The following is a 16,407-nucleotide window of genomic DNA, read 5'->3' on the forward strand; positions in this document are numbered from 1 at the left end:
GATCCAGCAAAAGTCCTCCAGTTAAAGTTTTAAAATCACTGATTTGGAGCTCTAGTCAAATAGCTCACATTTGAGTATTCCTGGGTCCCTGGGGCAAGTGATTTGTCTTTTCTCCTTGTCAGTTTCCTCCTCAATAAAGGAACACAGCAGTACTTTCTTCGTAGAATACAGAGGATTCAGTGAGACAGTGAAGTAAAACACACAGTGCTTCCATACACTGAGTGCTTACTGAACATTAGCTAATCAACAGATGTCCAAAACAAAAATAAATTTTTAAAGTGTTGCTACTTTTTCACTAAAAATCACAATTAAAAAAAAACTTTTTAAAGATAGTGGTGTATCATTTTTTGAGGCATGATCTAAACCAAAATAAAGCTGAAAATTATTCCCTCTGGAAAGTGACGTAGAAATGAGAAGGGATTAGGGGCAGAGAACAGCTGCTCAAAAGTACTTCTATACTATATTTATCTGACCATGCACACATTATCTGTGTGAAAACAAACTAACACAGCTGGGGTGGGGGTGGACAGTGGGGGAGAGGTGAAGGGTGAAAACATTCTACAATTGACTGTGCTGATGGGAACATTTTACATTTCAAATGAATCAATTGTGTGGTATCCCAATAAAGCTGTTTAAAAAAAATTCAGTGATACCTGTTCTAGCTTTTCCCTTAAATGATTACCTATTTCTCAATCATGTTCATATCACCAAATCCCTGGTCTACAAAGCACTTACCAGAGTTGTAATTCTGTATTTGTTTGTAATTACCTACTTAATGTCTATGTCTCAGACCAGTCTATCAACTCCAAAAGTGTAGGGATTATGTAAATTGAGGTTGATCTTTACAATTCTACTTCTATTTTACTGCCTAAACACAATTCACTAGCTGTATATACTGGATTCAAATTATTAGATATAAAGTACTTGGACTAGCACCTGACTAGCACTAACACTCATCCATATTTGATTTAATTATAGTATGTCGAATGAATTTCAAAATAAATACTGAACAGATGGAATATAAGATAAGTTTGGTCTCTTCTCTAAAGTCATCTAGTTTTATTCAGCAAACTATGCTTTAGAAAAATTATGAGCATATAAATCTTCAGAATCTGCAAAAGTCTTCGTAACATTCACAACAATTGCTCTCTCTTTTCCTTCCTCAGTTTAAAGCCTCATACATAAGGCTGTGCCATTAGGTTTGAGCATAGAAGAGAACTACCATTAGGTTTGAGCATAGAAGAGAAATAAAGAGTTAAAAGAAAATAAAAATCAAAGAAAAACTGCTTTCCTGCTAAATGTAAGGTCAAGAAGAAAGAGGAATAATGACAAATAGAATTTTTAAACGTACCTTTTAAAAGTACTTTATATAAAAATTTACTTCATTTACAAGAGAATTTCAAAGGTTTATAAAGCATGCTGAGGTATTAACATGACATTTAAATCAACAAAAATGACGAAATGCTTACTTGAAAGGGAAATTGACGATATTTCAAATATTCTGCAAGTATATCTAACATCCGCACCATTTGAGAAAAAATAAGAACTCTATTGCCTCTTTCTCTTAGGCGAATTAATAGCTTGTCAAGAAGAATCAATTTTCCGCTACTACGGATTAAGTGCTAAAAAAAACAATAAATTACAGCTGTTATAATTGTTAAAAGAACTGAACATATGCCCCACTTAACACTTCAGTTTAACTATTTTTAAATTGAAATGTTAAATTTTCACAATGTTAGAAAGCAGTTTTTTCCAGTTAACCAAATTCTTGGAACTTTATTATTTTGCTCTATGTTCTAAGCTAAAATTTTACTTGCCATTTAGCACTTAGGTTTTTGTTGCATTTTCAGGAGGAAAAAAAGACATAGTTTCCCTCTATTTGCTATTTATTACATTAATTCTCCAAAAATATAAGCTGAAAAAATAAACTAGAAGCAGAAACTAAGCATTCAAAGGTTTTTAAAGAGTAAAAAAAATGCATTCTAACTTATACAGATAGAACACTTCATGATACTACAAAGTACTACTGTAATGGCTGCCAACTGTGCTTTGTCCACACTTCTCATTTGTCTTCCAGAGGTAAAAGGAAGGGTAAGATCTCAATCAAGAAAGATATCCTTCTTAAAACTATCATTTGCCAAATTACAAATTCAGTACAATTGCTATTAAATTTTTTTCACAATTAAGAATACAGTAAGAGATTTTTGTGGGATAAATTATAACAGCCAACAATTAGAGATCCATTTTTAAAAAACAATCAAGTTAATTTATTGGATAAATTATATTTTAAAGCCTTTTGATAAAAAATGCCATTACTGCACTAGCCAGTTGGCTTAGTGATAGAGCACAGGCCTGGAGTGTGAAAGTCCTGGGTTCAATTCCCAGCCAGGGCACACAGGAGAAGCACCCATCTGCTTCTCCACCCTTCCCCCCTTCTCTCTTATCTCTCTCTTCCCCTCCCGCAGCCAAGGCTCCATTGGAGCAAAGTTGGCCCAGGTGCTGAGGATGGCTCTATGGCAGGGGTCGGAAACCTTTTTCACTGAGAGAGTCATGAACGCCACATATTTTACAATGTAATTCCGTGAGAGCCATACAACGACCCATGTACATTACGCATTATCCAGTAAAAATTTAGTGTCCCGGAGGACAGCTGTGATTGGCTCCAGCCACCTGCAACCATGAACATGAGCAGTAGGAAATGAATGGATTGTTAATACATGAGAATATTTTATATTTTTAATGTTATTATCTTTTTATTAAAGATTTGTCTGTGAGCCAGATGCACCCATAAAAAGAGCCACATCTGGGCCCTGGCCGGTGGCTCAGTGGTAGAGCGTCAGCCTGGCGTGCAGGAGTCCCAAGTTCGATTCCTGGCCAGGGCACACAGGAGAAGCGCCCATTTACTTCTCCACCCTTCCCCCTCTCCTTCCTCTCTGTCTCTCTCTTCCCCTCCTGCAGCCAAGGCTCCACTGGAGCAAAGTTTGCCCGGGCGCTGAGAATGGCTCTGTGGCCTCTGCCTCAGGTGCTAAAATGGCTCTGATTGTGGCAGAGCGACACCCCAGATGGGCAGAGCATTGCCCCCTGGTGGGCGTGCTGGGTGGATCCTGGTTGGGGGCATGCAAGAGTCTGTCTGACTGCCTCAGAAAAATACAAGAAAAAAAAAGAGCCACATCTGGCTCAGGAGCCATAGGTTCCTGACCCCTGCTCTATGGCCTCCACCTCAGGCACTAGAATGGTTTCGATTGCAACGGAGCAACACCTCAGATGGGCAGAGCATCGCCCTCTAGTGGACAAGTGGATTCCAGTCTGGCACATGCGAGTCTGTCTCTCTGCCTCCCTGCTTCTCACTTCAGGAAAATACAAAAATAAATAAATAAAAATGCCATTATTTAGATATACCAGTAGCCAAAGTGAACTTAACCAATATATTAATCAAAGCCATTTTCAGTTATAACTGAAATAAACATTCCTAGAATTTTGCTTTTCTAAAATTACAGTATTTTGAAATTCTTACTTGTAAGGCCTCCTGTTTATTATAGAATTCATTATTGTCTGGTGGTTTAATGAGGTAGCAGTGATTACAACATTTCTTCAGCTCCATCATTATATTCAAAAAGCCTGAGGTACTGCCCTTGGAACCTTTGCTGAGGGCTTTGTAATTCCTAGTTAATATCCATCTGTTTAAAAAAAATTATAAAAATGATGTTTGGCAGAGAACAATTACCAGGATGAATTGTAAAACCATAAAAAAAAAAAAAAAAACAAGCACCAAAGCAAAACTGCACCACTATGAAGTTCTCAGCTTCATAATGGACCAAATCTTGTTCACAAGACTGATAAACCTTGTTCATAAGAATAACTTGTTATTTGCACTTGATATTAGCAAAGAGACCAAGAAGCAATTGTTACCTGAACCATTAATTATAGATGGTAAACACTTTATGTAACATAGTGAGTAGAGTGTATTACTCCTTTCTCAAAAATTTACTTTAAAAAATGGTTAACTGTAGCCCTGGCTGGTTGGCTCAGTGGTAGAGCGTCGGCCTGGCGTGCAGGACTCCCGGGTTCGATTCCGGCCAGGGCACACAGGAGAAGCTCCCATCTGCTTCTCCACCCCTCCCCCTCTCCTTCCTCTCTGTCTCTCTCTTCCCCTCCTGTAGCCGAGGCTCCATTGGAGCAAAAGTTGGCCCGGGCGCTGGGGATGGCCCCATGGCCTCTGCCTCAGGCGCTAGAGTGGCTCTAGTCGCAACAGAGCGACGCCCCAGATGGGCAGAGCATCGCCCCCTGGTGGGCATGCCGGGTGCATCCCAGTCAGGCGCATGCGGGAGTCTGATTGCCTCCCTGTTTCCAGCTTCAGAAAAATACAAAAAAAAAAAAAAAAAAAGGTTAACTGTAAAATAAAATAATAAAATAAAAACAGTCAATTGTATTATCTTAACCTTCCTATAAGTTTCACTCCATTAAGCAGCTAATGCACAGACCTAAAAGAAACTTCATGAGTATACCTGGGTTAGCTACACTGCCTTCTCTAAAACTACAATTACACAGCACATATACAAGTTAGTGGATGGTTACTAAATTACTCCAAGTTGTATAAAACATTCCTCTTGCCATGATCCACTTTTATTTTCTACCACCATTTATTTTATTCCTTTTTACAATGTTAGTCTTCAAAGGGACTTAAAATATACTGCTCACAAAAGTTAGGGGATATTTCAAAATGAATATGAAGCAATCAAATGTCCCCCAATTTTTTTTTTTTTTTGTATTTTTCTGAAGCTGGAAACAGGGAGAGACAGACAGACAGACTCCCGCATGCGCCCGACCGGGATCCACCCGGCACGCCCACCAGGGGGCGATGCTCTGCCCACCAGGGGGCGATGCTCTGCCCCTCGGGGCGTTGCTCTGTTGTGACCAGAGCCACTCTAGCGCCTGGGGCAGAGGCCAAGGAGCCATCCCCAGTGCCCAGGCCATCTTTGCTCCAGTGGAGCCTCAGCTGCGGGAGGGGAAGAGAGAGACAGAGAAGAAGGAGAGGGGGAGGGGTGGAGAAGCAGATAGGCGCTTCTCCTGTGTGCCCTGGCCAGGAATCGAACCCGGGACTTCTGCACGCCAGGCCGACGCTCTACCACTGAGCCAATCGGGCAGGGCGTTCCCCCAATTTTTGTGAGCAGTATAGTTATATTTCTGATTTGCCTCAAAATGTTAGGGAGTGGAAGTGGCTTCTGATAAAAGACTGGCCATGAGTCAAGAAAAACTAGATAAGTGATGAATGTTCATTACATTAACCTCTTTTTGTATGTTTAAAATTTTCCATAATAAAAACCTTAAATTCATGCAATAAATTTATTTTTTTAAATATATGGCATTTACAGATCTTACCATAAAATATGTTTCTGAGAATTGAAATGAATGCAGTAGTACATTTTATGTACTTAAGGAGATTTTTTCCAATTCATTACTATATAGATCTAACATATATAATTTATATAAGATTTATTAATACTAATATCAAAAAGCAGGCCAAAAATTTTTTTCTAAGTTTCTTTTTCTGGCCTCTACCTCTATCTGTCCATTACATAATTATCATAATTACATACTAATGCCTTAGTACCACGGAAATCCTAACACTTAAAAGAAACCCTCTATAAAGTGACAATATGAAATAGAGAAAAGCAACTGATGTGTTAGAAGGTGAATTAGTTAAGTCTTATATTACCCATGATGGGTGATACAGTTGGACATGACATTAAATCTCTTCTTGCCCCAATATGCCACAGACTAAACCTATTGTAAAATTCAAGAACCTGTTCCTGTTTTAAGGCATCACTGGGGTGACAGGGTCACCTCACTGTGACAAATATAGGGGGTTTATTTAGAACATTCAGATCATGTGCTTAGCTTACAACTTACTTGTAATACTGTTTCTGTAAAGCACTCATTTCCATTCTTAAAATCTGCTCAACCTTAGCAGGAAGTGATTTTTCTACATCTTTCTTAACTCTGCGTAACAGAAACGGCTCAAGTTCCTTGTGGAGGCTTGCATAACCATATTCTCTGCCTTTGCCATGTTCTTCTTCAAAATCTTCCCAGGAAGAAAACCTTACAAATTTAAAAAAAATGAAGAATCACTAAAAAAGTCATTTTGCATTTGAAATTTTTCAGAGTATTCATATGCTAGTGAAAAAATAGATTTTTAGGAAAAAAAACAGCTAAAATTAGTTACTTTTAATAACTATCGCTCCCAACAAGTCCTTTATATATCTATATAAAGATAAAACATAAGGAGTTGTTTTATAAAAGTTATGATTCTCGAGTTCAATAAAGATGAAGTACTAGCAACTATGGGTATAATTACCACTAAAATATTTCTCAAAGGATATAATCTTAAAGTTCTGAAACTAGAGAGAGAGAGAGCATGTATGTGACCTTGAACACATATTTATACACATCCAATCTAGTTTTCCTCATTTATAAAATGCTATTACAAGTAAGCTTATCAGTTTTTGAGTTTTTTTTAAACATAGGTAAAATAAAGTTTTATAATAAATGGGCTCAAACTTATTTTTATTTTCAAAATTAAAATAGTATAAAATATCCGCTTTTTCTTTTTTTCCTTCTTTATAATCTTTTTAGGGTAATAAAATCTCTTACTAACCTTATTACCAACACTAATTATTTCCTGCAAAACTTAGCATAAAAACATTAAAATTGAATATCAGGATTTATCTTACTTTTCTGGCATAATGAAATGAAGTAAAGACCAGAGCTCTTTGAGGGAGTTTTGTAGAGGAGTTCCAGTGATAAGGAGACGGTGATTGGACTTAAAGTCTATTAAAGTTTTATACAGAAGAGAGTCATCATTCTTTAATCGATGTGCTTCATCTACACCTATAAATGCCCAATTTAGACCTCCAAGGAATGCCTTAAAATGAACAGAAAACAGTTAATATTTTAAGAGAAAAACGGAATTCAAACTTATACTTCCCTTTTGAGCTGAATTCAAATTATTACAATGAGGCAAATTAAAATAAAAAAAAAACCTATCTCAATTTTCAAATAAAAATATCATTTCAAGATTAATGGCATCCTCAAAGCAAGTAATTCAACATGCAAAGTGAAGTTCTTTTCATGACCAATTTAGTCATTAGAAAACAGAGCATAATATTAAGCAAAAATTTTTATTAGCTTACAGACTGATAATAAAGAAAAACAATATATAAAAATTTTATAAGAGATTTTTAACCTAAATCCAGTAAAAGCTTCTATTAATGTTAATTTGGAGAAAATATAATATTCATTTGGAACAGTGTCTCACATCAAGTGTATATATAATTATGGTTTCTATGCACTGTAGATTTCTTGTATATAAACATGGGTTTCTGACTTAAAACAAGACAGGCACGGTTCCGCTACTTAATAGCTATATGGACCTTACGTAAACCTTTTTAAGACTTGATTTTTCTTTCCAATAGAGATAATTTATAACATCTTCTAAAGTAAATAAGAATTACTTGAGATATTCACTAAAACGAAGTAACAGCTATAAAGCATTTAGTACAGTGCTATCCCCCAGTCCTGTTAGCTATCTATTTTCAAATAAATTTCCTATAAATCAACAGAGACACTACACAAAACTAATTTCATGTAAGTCAGGAGCTGGCAAACTTTAATGTAAACTGCCAGATGGTAAATATTTTAGGCTTTGTAGATAAATACATCATCTCTGTTGCATTTTCTTTAGTTTGTTTTCACAACCCTTTAAAATGTAAACATCATTCTTAGTTCATGGGTCATAAAAAAATTTGACCCACAGGCTAGTTTGCTGATCCTGGATTTAAGTTATGTTCTCATCGTATCCAAAACACATTGCAAAGGGAAAATTGATATCTATCAAACAGAAAAACATAGGTAATACACACCTTATCCTTCAGTAAAATCTCGTAAGTTGTTAAGAGTATATTAAATTTTAACCGTTTGGTCTGGGGATGCATCCATTCATGAGTTCTTATCTATTAGGAAATTTTAAAGATAATTTTAAGACACACATTTAAAAAAGTATACTTTTATCTGAATATCTAAAATAAAATCCATTCAAAACACACAAATTATGTATATACTGTATATTTATGTAACAAAAGTTTATTCTTTATACACTCCAACAAGCTATGTTGACCATATAAGCAAAATGTAAATACATTATATCAAAATCTTCTATAAAATAAAGCAGATATGTTGAACTACCTGTCACTAGAGTTAACACAACACTAGTGACTAACTCATTTAATAACACTAACAAATTAATTAGAATTCTGAGGTTTGTTTCACAATTACTGGGTGGAAAGTACCACATAGTGGTACAGATGAACAACTAGCAATGAGTTAAAACTGTGAAGTTGGCACATGAAGGTTTATTATACTCTTGTCTACTTTCATGTATTTTTTAAACTTACCATAAGAAAGAAAAAATAATCTATAAAGTAACACTAAACCAAAAATTGGTTTTTAAATTACAGCCAATTAAACATGTATTGAACACTTACTTTTTGGCAAGTCCTAGGCAAGGAATTAAGACAAAAAGACAAATAAAATACTTGTCTTCCAAGAAAAGTATGCCTTGACTTCTAAATTTGTAGAGAAACCACTTACCATGTTTCTACTGTTAATGTCACCTAAATAAACCACAGCATTCATCTGAGAAGCCCACGTCTGAATTTCCCTTTGCCAGGAAGTGAGAGTGGAGAGTGGTACTACTAATAAAAACGGTCCGTATAATTGGTGTTCATGAAACAAATAATTCAGGAATGAGATCGTCTGTATTGTTTTTCCAAGGCCCATTTCATCAGCAAGTATGCAACTATTTCCTCTACAAAGTTAAAAACAAAAATCATGTATGCGATAAAATAAAGATTCAAATTTACAAAACCTTTTTACATAACCCATGTACAAGTTTATACAGTTAAATAAAATTAATATGACTAGTATTTTTTTTATAATATACCACTTTTATTAGCTATAAATAATAAATTTAGCCCTGGCCAGTTGCTCAGTTGATAAGAGTGTCGGCCCAGCGTATAGATGTCCTGGGTTCAATTCCCAGTCAGGTCACACAAGAGAAGTTACCATCTGCTTCTCTTCCCTTTCCACAGTCAGTGGCTTGACTGGTTTGAGCATCAGCCCAGGATGCTGAGGATAGCTCCGTTGGTCTAAATGCATCAGCCTCAAACGCTAAAAATAGCTGAGTTGATTCGAGCATCAGCCCAGACAGGGTTGCCGAGTGGATTCCAATTGAGGGGCACGTAGAAGTCTATTTCCCCTCCTCTCACTTAAAAAATAAAAATATGCCTGACCAGGCAGTGGCGCAGTGGCGCAGTGGCTAGAGTGTCGGACTGGGATGCAGAGGACCCAGGTTCAAGACCCTGAGGTCACCAACTTGAGAGTGGGCTCATCTGGTTTGAGCAAAGCTCACCAGCTTGGACCCAAGGTCACTGGCTCGAGCAAGGGGTTACTCGGTCTCCTGAAGGCCCATGGTCAAGGTACATATGAGAAAGCAATCAATGAACTAAGGTGTCACAACAAAAAACTGATGATTGATGCTTCTCATCTCTCTCCATTCCTGTCTGTCTGTCCCTATCTATTCCTCTGACTCTCTCTCTATAAAAAAAAAATAAATAAATAAAAATGTAAAGGCCTTTGTAACAGTTTAAGAGAATTATAAGGAGTTTACTATTTGCCTGACCAGGCAGTGGCGCAGTGGATAGAGCATCACACTGGGATGCAGAGGACCCAGGTTCAAGACCCCCGAGGTCGCCAGCTTGAGCACGGGCTCATCTGGTTTGAGCAAAAATTCCACCAGCTTGATCCCAAGGTCGCTGGCTCCAGCAAGGGGTTACTCGGTCTGCTGAAGGCCCGGGGTCAAGGCACATATGAGAAAGCAATCAATGAACAACTAAGGTGTTGCAATGCGCAATGAAAAACTAATGATTGATGCTTCTCATCTCTCCGTTCCTGTCTGTCTGTCCCTGTCTAACCTTCTCTCTGACTCACTCTCTGTCTCTGTAAAAAATAAATATTAAAAAAAAAAAAAAGGAGTTTACCATTTTAGGCCAGAAAAATATGAACAGTATTTTTCAATTAGTCAGTTATATAGCCAAGAAATCAATCTATCTGCAAGGGGCAGAGTCCAAATACATTAAGTAAAAAGTAAGTAGGAAGAACATACAGCAGGAAAAACTATAGTTATAGTAAAAAAAAAATTTTAAATTGCACCCTAGAGTCACCTTATATTGCCAATAATGGAGCAGAGGACATAAGAGAGAGGACAAAAATGGAGGCTAAATGGGTAACAGAAATAACTGGAAGAGAAATAGTCCAGGACTAGTGTGGGACAGCAACGTATATATATTTAAGTTCAATAAAAACTTATTTAATTACTGCGGCAATCAAAACAGGTTAAACTCAAAACTGCATTGGTTTTTATTATATAGTAAGTACAGCATTATTTACGCACAAGACAATTCAAAGACCTGCATATAAATACTAAACAGTCTTATCATTTTTGGTGGAAATCTTTCCAAATCCAGTAATTGTAAATTCTTACAATTAAAATTAAATAAATGACTCAAAATATACTTACTTGCACCAAGAATGAGCAAGCCAATTTAAACCATTCAACTGATAATCTCTTAATTCTAAACCCTCATGTCCTCCAATATAGGATGGTTGCTTCTTTAAGGCTACAAATCTTGGCCTTTGTTTCAATACCTTTAGCAGAAATAAATGTTAATGTGAGAAATTATTAAATGTAAGAAATTATACTTAAAAATTAAAAATCTCAGCTTTTACCATAGATTTCAAAATATTATCTCAAATCATCACGTTCAGAAAGTCCATGACTCAAAATACATCTGACAATTCAGTCAAAGAAGACTGTTTTTTATTACTATAACAAGAATATACAGTGAAATATTTGCCTTCCTTTTGAAGAAAAAAATTAGAAATAATTAAGTTCCTGCTGAAATATTTGGGTCTTGTGTATTTCTCAAGGAAAGCTATGTTATTCATTCAGTTTTACCATTGTTCTAGCCCTGTCCTAGAAATAAACCACTTCTGATTTCTAAATTACCATTATGAATTTAATTCATTCTTATAATAAGAAAACAAATGCTAGTGGTATTTAGACCCGAAAACTATCACTAATAACTTGAAGTATAAAGGTCTTATATTAGGCATGGTAGGCCTGGATACCTTCGTAGAAGTGTGTGCCTCTTTTCCTTTCCTAGCTTCAAAGAAAATACTTGCTACCTTTTAAACCAATCATATGTATCTCATTTCCAAGTGATTTTTTCTACTCGGTCTTTCAACTTTCTTAACACAACTATCACCACCAAATTATCATCTTTCTGACACAGACTTACTTACCAAGGCTAAAAGATGACCACACCTAAGATCACATAGCAATTACAGAAATATCACTTCCCACAAGGTCTACCAACCAAGCAGTTTTCTTTCTTTGCCTATCTGAAATCAGGATCCAATTCTCTATCCTGGGATTGTAATATTTATGATGCATAAATACATTTTCCTTTTTTTTTCTCTTATTGAGAGGTGAGAGGCAGGGAGGCAGAGAGACTGCCGCATGCGTCCTGACCACCCGACAAGCCCCTACCTACAGGGTGATGCTCTGCCCATCTGGGGCTTCTGCTTCGTTGCTCAGCTACTGAGCTATTTCAGTGCCTGAGGCAAGGCCATGGAGCCATCCTCAGAGCCTGGGGCCAAATTGCTTGAAAGGAGAAAGGGAAGGAGAGAGAAGGCGGAGGGGTAAAGAAGCAAATGGTCACTTCTCCTGTGTGCCCTGACAAGGAATTGAGCCCAGGACTTCCACATGTCAGGCCAATGCTCTACCACTGAGCCAACTGGCCAGGGCCTAAATACATTTTCAATAATAAAAATGTCAAACAATACTCACTTTGCAATCTTTAAAAGGAGTGGTTTTTGATTGATTCCTGCTAACATACTCATCTATACATGCTTGAAACTTTTTGGAAATGAGAGCGCCATCCTCCCAGCTGCACTCTGAGTATGGAAGGCCCTGCCACTTGCAATAATAATCAGGATAACCAGCCGCCGACTTTTGATTGGAATGAGCTGTGAAATAAACCAGACATGTATTTTACATTATGCCTTATCCAATAAATAATTTTTGGTAAAAACTACGTAAGTAAATATTAGTCATTTGCTTTACTATTAGAGTAAGCTTCTTTAGGGCTACAAATGTGTGAGCAGTAAATTTAATATTTTTTCAGATGTCTAATTAGAATTGTTTATTACTAACCAATTATTCGTTCCACTATTTGATACTGTTTATGCAGATCATCTGTAAGTTCTTGTTGGCAATTATAATATTCCACATCTTCTGGAGAAGCATTTTTCAACCTGAAAGATTATTAAACAGGAACAGACTTCAGAATCTCACCTAAATAACCTGTACCCCACAAAAAATATTAGCACAAAATCTCCCATTTTGCCACTTATCTCATGTGCCAGTTTAAATAATAAAGAAACTGAAACAGAAATAAAACATCATTAATTTAAAAGATTTTATTTATTCATTTTTGGAGAGATAGGAAAGAGAAAGAGAGAGAGAGAGAGAGAGAGAGAGAGAAAGAGAAGTGGAAGAGGAGCAGGAACATCAATTCCCATATGTGCCTTGACCAGGCAAGTCCAGGGTTTCAAACCAGTGACCTCAGCATTCCAGGTTGATGCTTTATCCACTGCGCCACCACACGTTAGGCATTAATTTTTAATTTTAAAAACTCATAATATATGAAACACATTCTATGTGACTATTGTCAAGAATTTAGGCATGAATATTCTTAAGAACTTTTACCTTGAAATGAAATACAAATAAGTCCGTAAGTAAGTTATTTTAGGTTATCATTTGATTCTTGAGAATGTACTCCTAATTAATAAAAACCTTAGTAATCATCTTTGATCTATAAAAATATTAACTACAATATAAAACATATTTACCATCTTTTTGTTTCCTGATCTTTTTTTTTATAATTATCCAATTTTTTCATTCCTCTAACATTCTGCTGCTTAAGGGTTTCTTCTGTTTCCCAAGTATTATGAATATGGGACCATCCCTTCCATTTAATTAAATACTGGATTTCTCCTGATTCCTTGTTTTTGTCATATCCTACATTTGGGTCACCATCTGCTTCAACTGCATAGATGGTTGTAGTAGCACCAGTAGCTGGAAAAAAAGGGGGGGATACATTCCCTGTTAATCTGTTACAGGAATACTTCCATGCAACTCAAAAATTGATTAATATAAACAGAAAAATATATGCTCTCTTAAATAAGTAAAGTATCAGGACACAGGAATTTATGTGACGTGACATTACACATATATAATAAAAATTCAAAATTTTAAAACAGAAGAATTATCTAATTCAATCACTCAGTTTTAAAATTAAAAAAACAAGGTCAAAAGACTATGACATGCCTTAGAGCAACAGCAATTTACAGTAACTGTTGCTTGGGAGGCTGATGATTAGAAATTAAAATAATTTCAAATCATTTTTTAAAACTACATGTCTAAAATCACGGTCAAAGAAATATCTGCACCCAATATTCACTCACTGTAGTGTATTGTTCATAACACCTCAGAAACAACCTAAGTGTCCAAAACGGATGGATAAAGAAGTTTAATATATATGAATATTATTCAGCCCTAAAGAAGGAAGGAAACCTCACCATTGTGACAGTATGAACTTTGAGGGTGTTATGCTGAGTGAAACAGGTCAGACAGAGAAACACCAATATTGTATGATCTCATACATGAAATCTTAAAAAAACAGGTAGGAATAGAGATTAGATTTGTAGTTACCGGAGGTGGGAGAAATATGATGAAAGTGGTCAAAGGTTCAAAATTCCACTTATAAGATAAATAAGAGCAAGGGATGCAATGTACATGACGACTAAACATTGCTATATGGCGTATCTAAAAGTTACTAACAGTAGATTTTAAAGTTCTTATGATGAGAAACAATTTTTTTTACTGTATATATGAGATAATATTACCCAAATTTATTGTGGTAATCATTTTGCAATACATGTAAGTTACTGTGCCATCCACCTTAAACTTGTAACAATGCTGTATGTCAATTATATATATCTCAATAATACAAAAAGGGAGAAAATGCATGTCAAGATAAAAATAAACATTTCTGAGATAAAACAAAAAATACATTTCAAAAAACGAAACCATATGTGAAATTGAAAGTACCTAATTATTTGCAATATATGAACTGAGGTTAAATGGAATTTGTTGGGAAGAAAACATTCAAGTGAAGCAAAGTATATTTTATAGCAAATAAGTAAAATAGAAGAAAATCTATCCTCTCGAGAAATCTTCAAGAAGTACTTTAAATGTTTTTTTTCATACCTCCTTTTCTCCCAATCCGACAATCCATAAACCGTTCTATTGTTTCAAATTCCTCTTCCTCGGGTTGAGGAACATCTTCTCCACAGACTTCAAGTAGGTCATCAGAATCTGTTTTCATTTCTTCATCTTCCTTATAGCTCACATTGACAGTTGCTTGGCGGCGAGAACTTCTTTTATCATTATCATAATCTTCATCCTCTTCTTCCTCAGATGAATCAATCTGTCTCTTTTTTTGTCCAAGAATCTTCTTCCCGTTTTTTGACTTAGATCTAGAAAAGACCAAGGGGAAAGAGGTGTTTTACAGAAACACTGGCATAAAACCAGAAGTGAGAAACTATTTATAAAAAGAATACCTTCTAAAACCAATAATTTTCAGCATCCAACAGAGACCATACTACACTTACCTATTTTGAGGTTTTCTGCTTTTAACTTTGTTTTTTGGCTCATAATCAGATTCTGTTTCATCACAACTGCTTTTATCTCTCTCTTCATCAGATTCTGAATCTGAACCAGACTGAGATGGAGATCCTGACCCAGACATTTGCCAATCTTCACTGTACATAAAATACATAAAATATACTTAGTTATACTTATACCATATAGCCAATTTTATTTTATCTCTGATAAATACAAAATAAAATTTAAAATTGCAGTCTAGTTAGTATTAAAAATAATTTTATCTTAAAATCTTTTGTTTTTACAGAAGCAGTAACAAGAGGCAGAATACATGAAAAAGTCTTTTAATTTTTATAGTATGAATTATTAGTTTATATCAAGGAGGTCTATCATCCCATATTATGCTTGTTTTAAAAAAATATTCTTTGCTTGCACCAATGTTGAATTTAGAAATTACTAACTCAGGTGAACAGTTATGTATCTGATGAGACACAATAGTTGTAAATGCACTTAGTAAACTAGAAGACAGACCTAAAAAAAAAAAAATAGCCAGAATGTATAGCATAGCAATAAAGAGATAAAAACATAATACAGTAAAATTTATGTAAGATAGGACGGATGATCCAATAGGTATCTACAACAGATATAATCCAAGACAAATGCAGTATTTACATCTATGTAGTAGTACCAGATTTACAGAAAAAGTCCAGAGATATCATGACTGAATTTTCAGAAGATACACATCTCTACATTTAAAATGTATAAGATTAAGTCCATAAACTGGAATAAGTAACAAAATCAACACCAGACACACCTAAGTGAAAATGTAAAACCTCAAAGAAAATTTAAAAATAAGAGACAATAGAAAATGTTTTTTGAAAAAACAAGAAAGATAAATACTCTGACCACCTATGTATCTGAATTGAGAATCTTAGTATTCTTTAACACTTTTTTGGGTCAAGTTCTTTAGGAAATTATACTGAGTTTTTAAATGAGTTCTATAGAGGAAGTAAATTTCATGTGCAGATGAATAGTAAGAATATTAACATAAATCAACAGAATCAATCAAAATCTATCATCAGCTGATAAAATTTATACACAATTTAAGATTTTCTCACATAAATAAGCAGATCTCTGAAGTTTAAAATATACAGGGAAAAGATTTATAGGTGATAAATAAGTGGCACAAAAACCTCAAGTCATCACAGAAAGATAAATTTCAAGAATTAATGGTTTAAATTAACCTAATAAAATGTCATGAACCAAGAATTTACAAAAGCCCACTTTGAGCAACAATTTCCAATTAAAGGAAGAAACACCAAATCATTAGGATTTTCCTGATATGAGAGTAAGTATTCAGTTGAGCAAAACGACATACTCTTTATGCTTTTTCCTTTTGACCTCACTTGATGTGTCATCAGAATCTTCACTGCTAGAGGAATCCTATGGGGAAAAAATGAAATTAGTTATTAGTGATTACAATTTTACCATGATAGCCCTGGCCGGTTGGCTCAGTGGTAGAGCGTCGGCCTGGCATGCGGGGGGTCCCGGGTTCGATTCCC

The 16,407-nt window shown here is 35.3% G+C and overlaps 1 protein-coding gene across 2 annotated transcripts in view; it reads right to left on the reverse strand.

The window, feature by feature from the left end:
- Positions 1-16,407, reverse strand: part of CHD1 (chromodomain helicase DNA binding protein 1) — a 96,511-nt gene that overhangs the window by 41,281 nt on the left and 38,823 nt on the right. For both annotated transcript variants that reach the window (XM_066273890.1, XM_066273891.1), the window contains exons 5-17: positions 16,224-16,288; positions 14,854-15,003; positions 14,450-14,718; positions 13,030-13,255; positions 12,332-12,432; positions 11,966-12,144; positions 10,634-10,761; positions 8,647-8,863; positions 7,920-8,009; positions 6,732-6,922; positions 5,911-6,099; positions 3,515-3,677; positions 1,470-1,622 (exon numbers count right to left, since the gene is read on the reverse strand). In XM_066273890.1, the coding sequence (XP_066129987.1) occupies positions 1,470-1,622; positions 3,515-3,677; positions 5,911-6,099; positions 6,732-6,922; positions 7,920-8,009; positions 8,647-8,863; positions 10,634-10,761; positions 11,966-12,144; positions 12,332-12,432; positions 13,030-13,255; positions 14,450-14,718; positions 14,854-15,003; positions 16,224-16,288 (2,121 nt within the window). The remainder of the gene's footprint in view (positions 1-1,469; positions 1,623-3,514; positions 3,678-5,910; positions 6,100-6,731; positions 6,923-7,919; positions 8,010-8,646; positions 8,864-10,633; positions 10,762-11,965; positions 12,145-12,331; positions 12,433-13,029; positions 13,256-14,449; positions 14,719-14,853; positions 15,004-16,223; positions 16,289-16,407) is intronic.

The sequence above is a fragment of the Saccopteryx bilineata genome, chromosome 4, assembly GCF_036850765.1.
Source record: "Saccopteryx bilineata isolate mSacBil1 chromosome 4, mSacBil1_pri_phased_curated, whole genome shotgun sequence".
NCBI classification, from domain to species: domain Eukaryota; kingdom Metazoa; phylum Chordata; class Mammalia; order Chiroptera; family Emballonuridae; genus Saccopteryx; species Saccopteryx bilineata.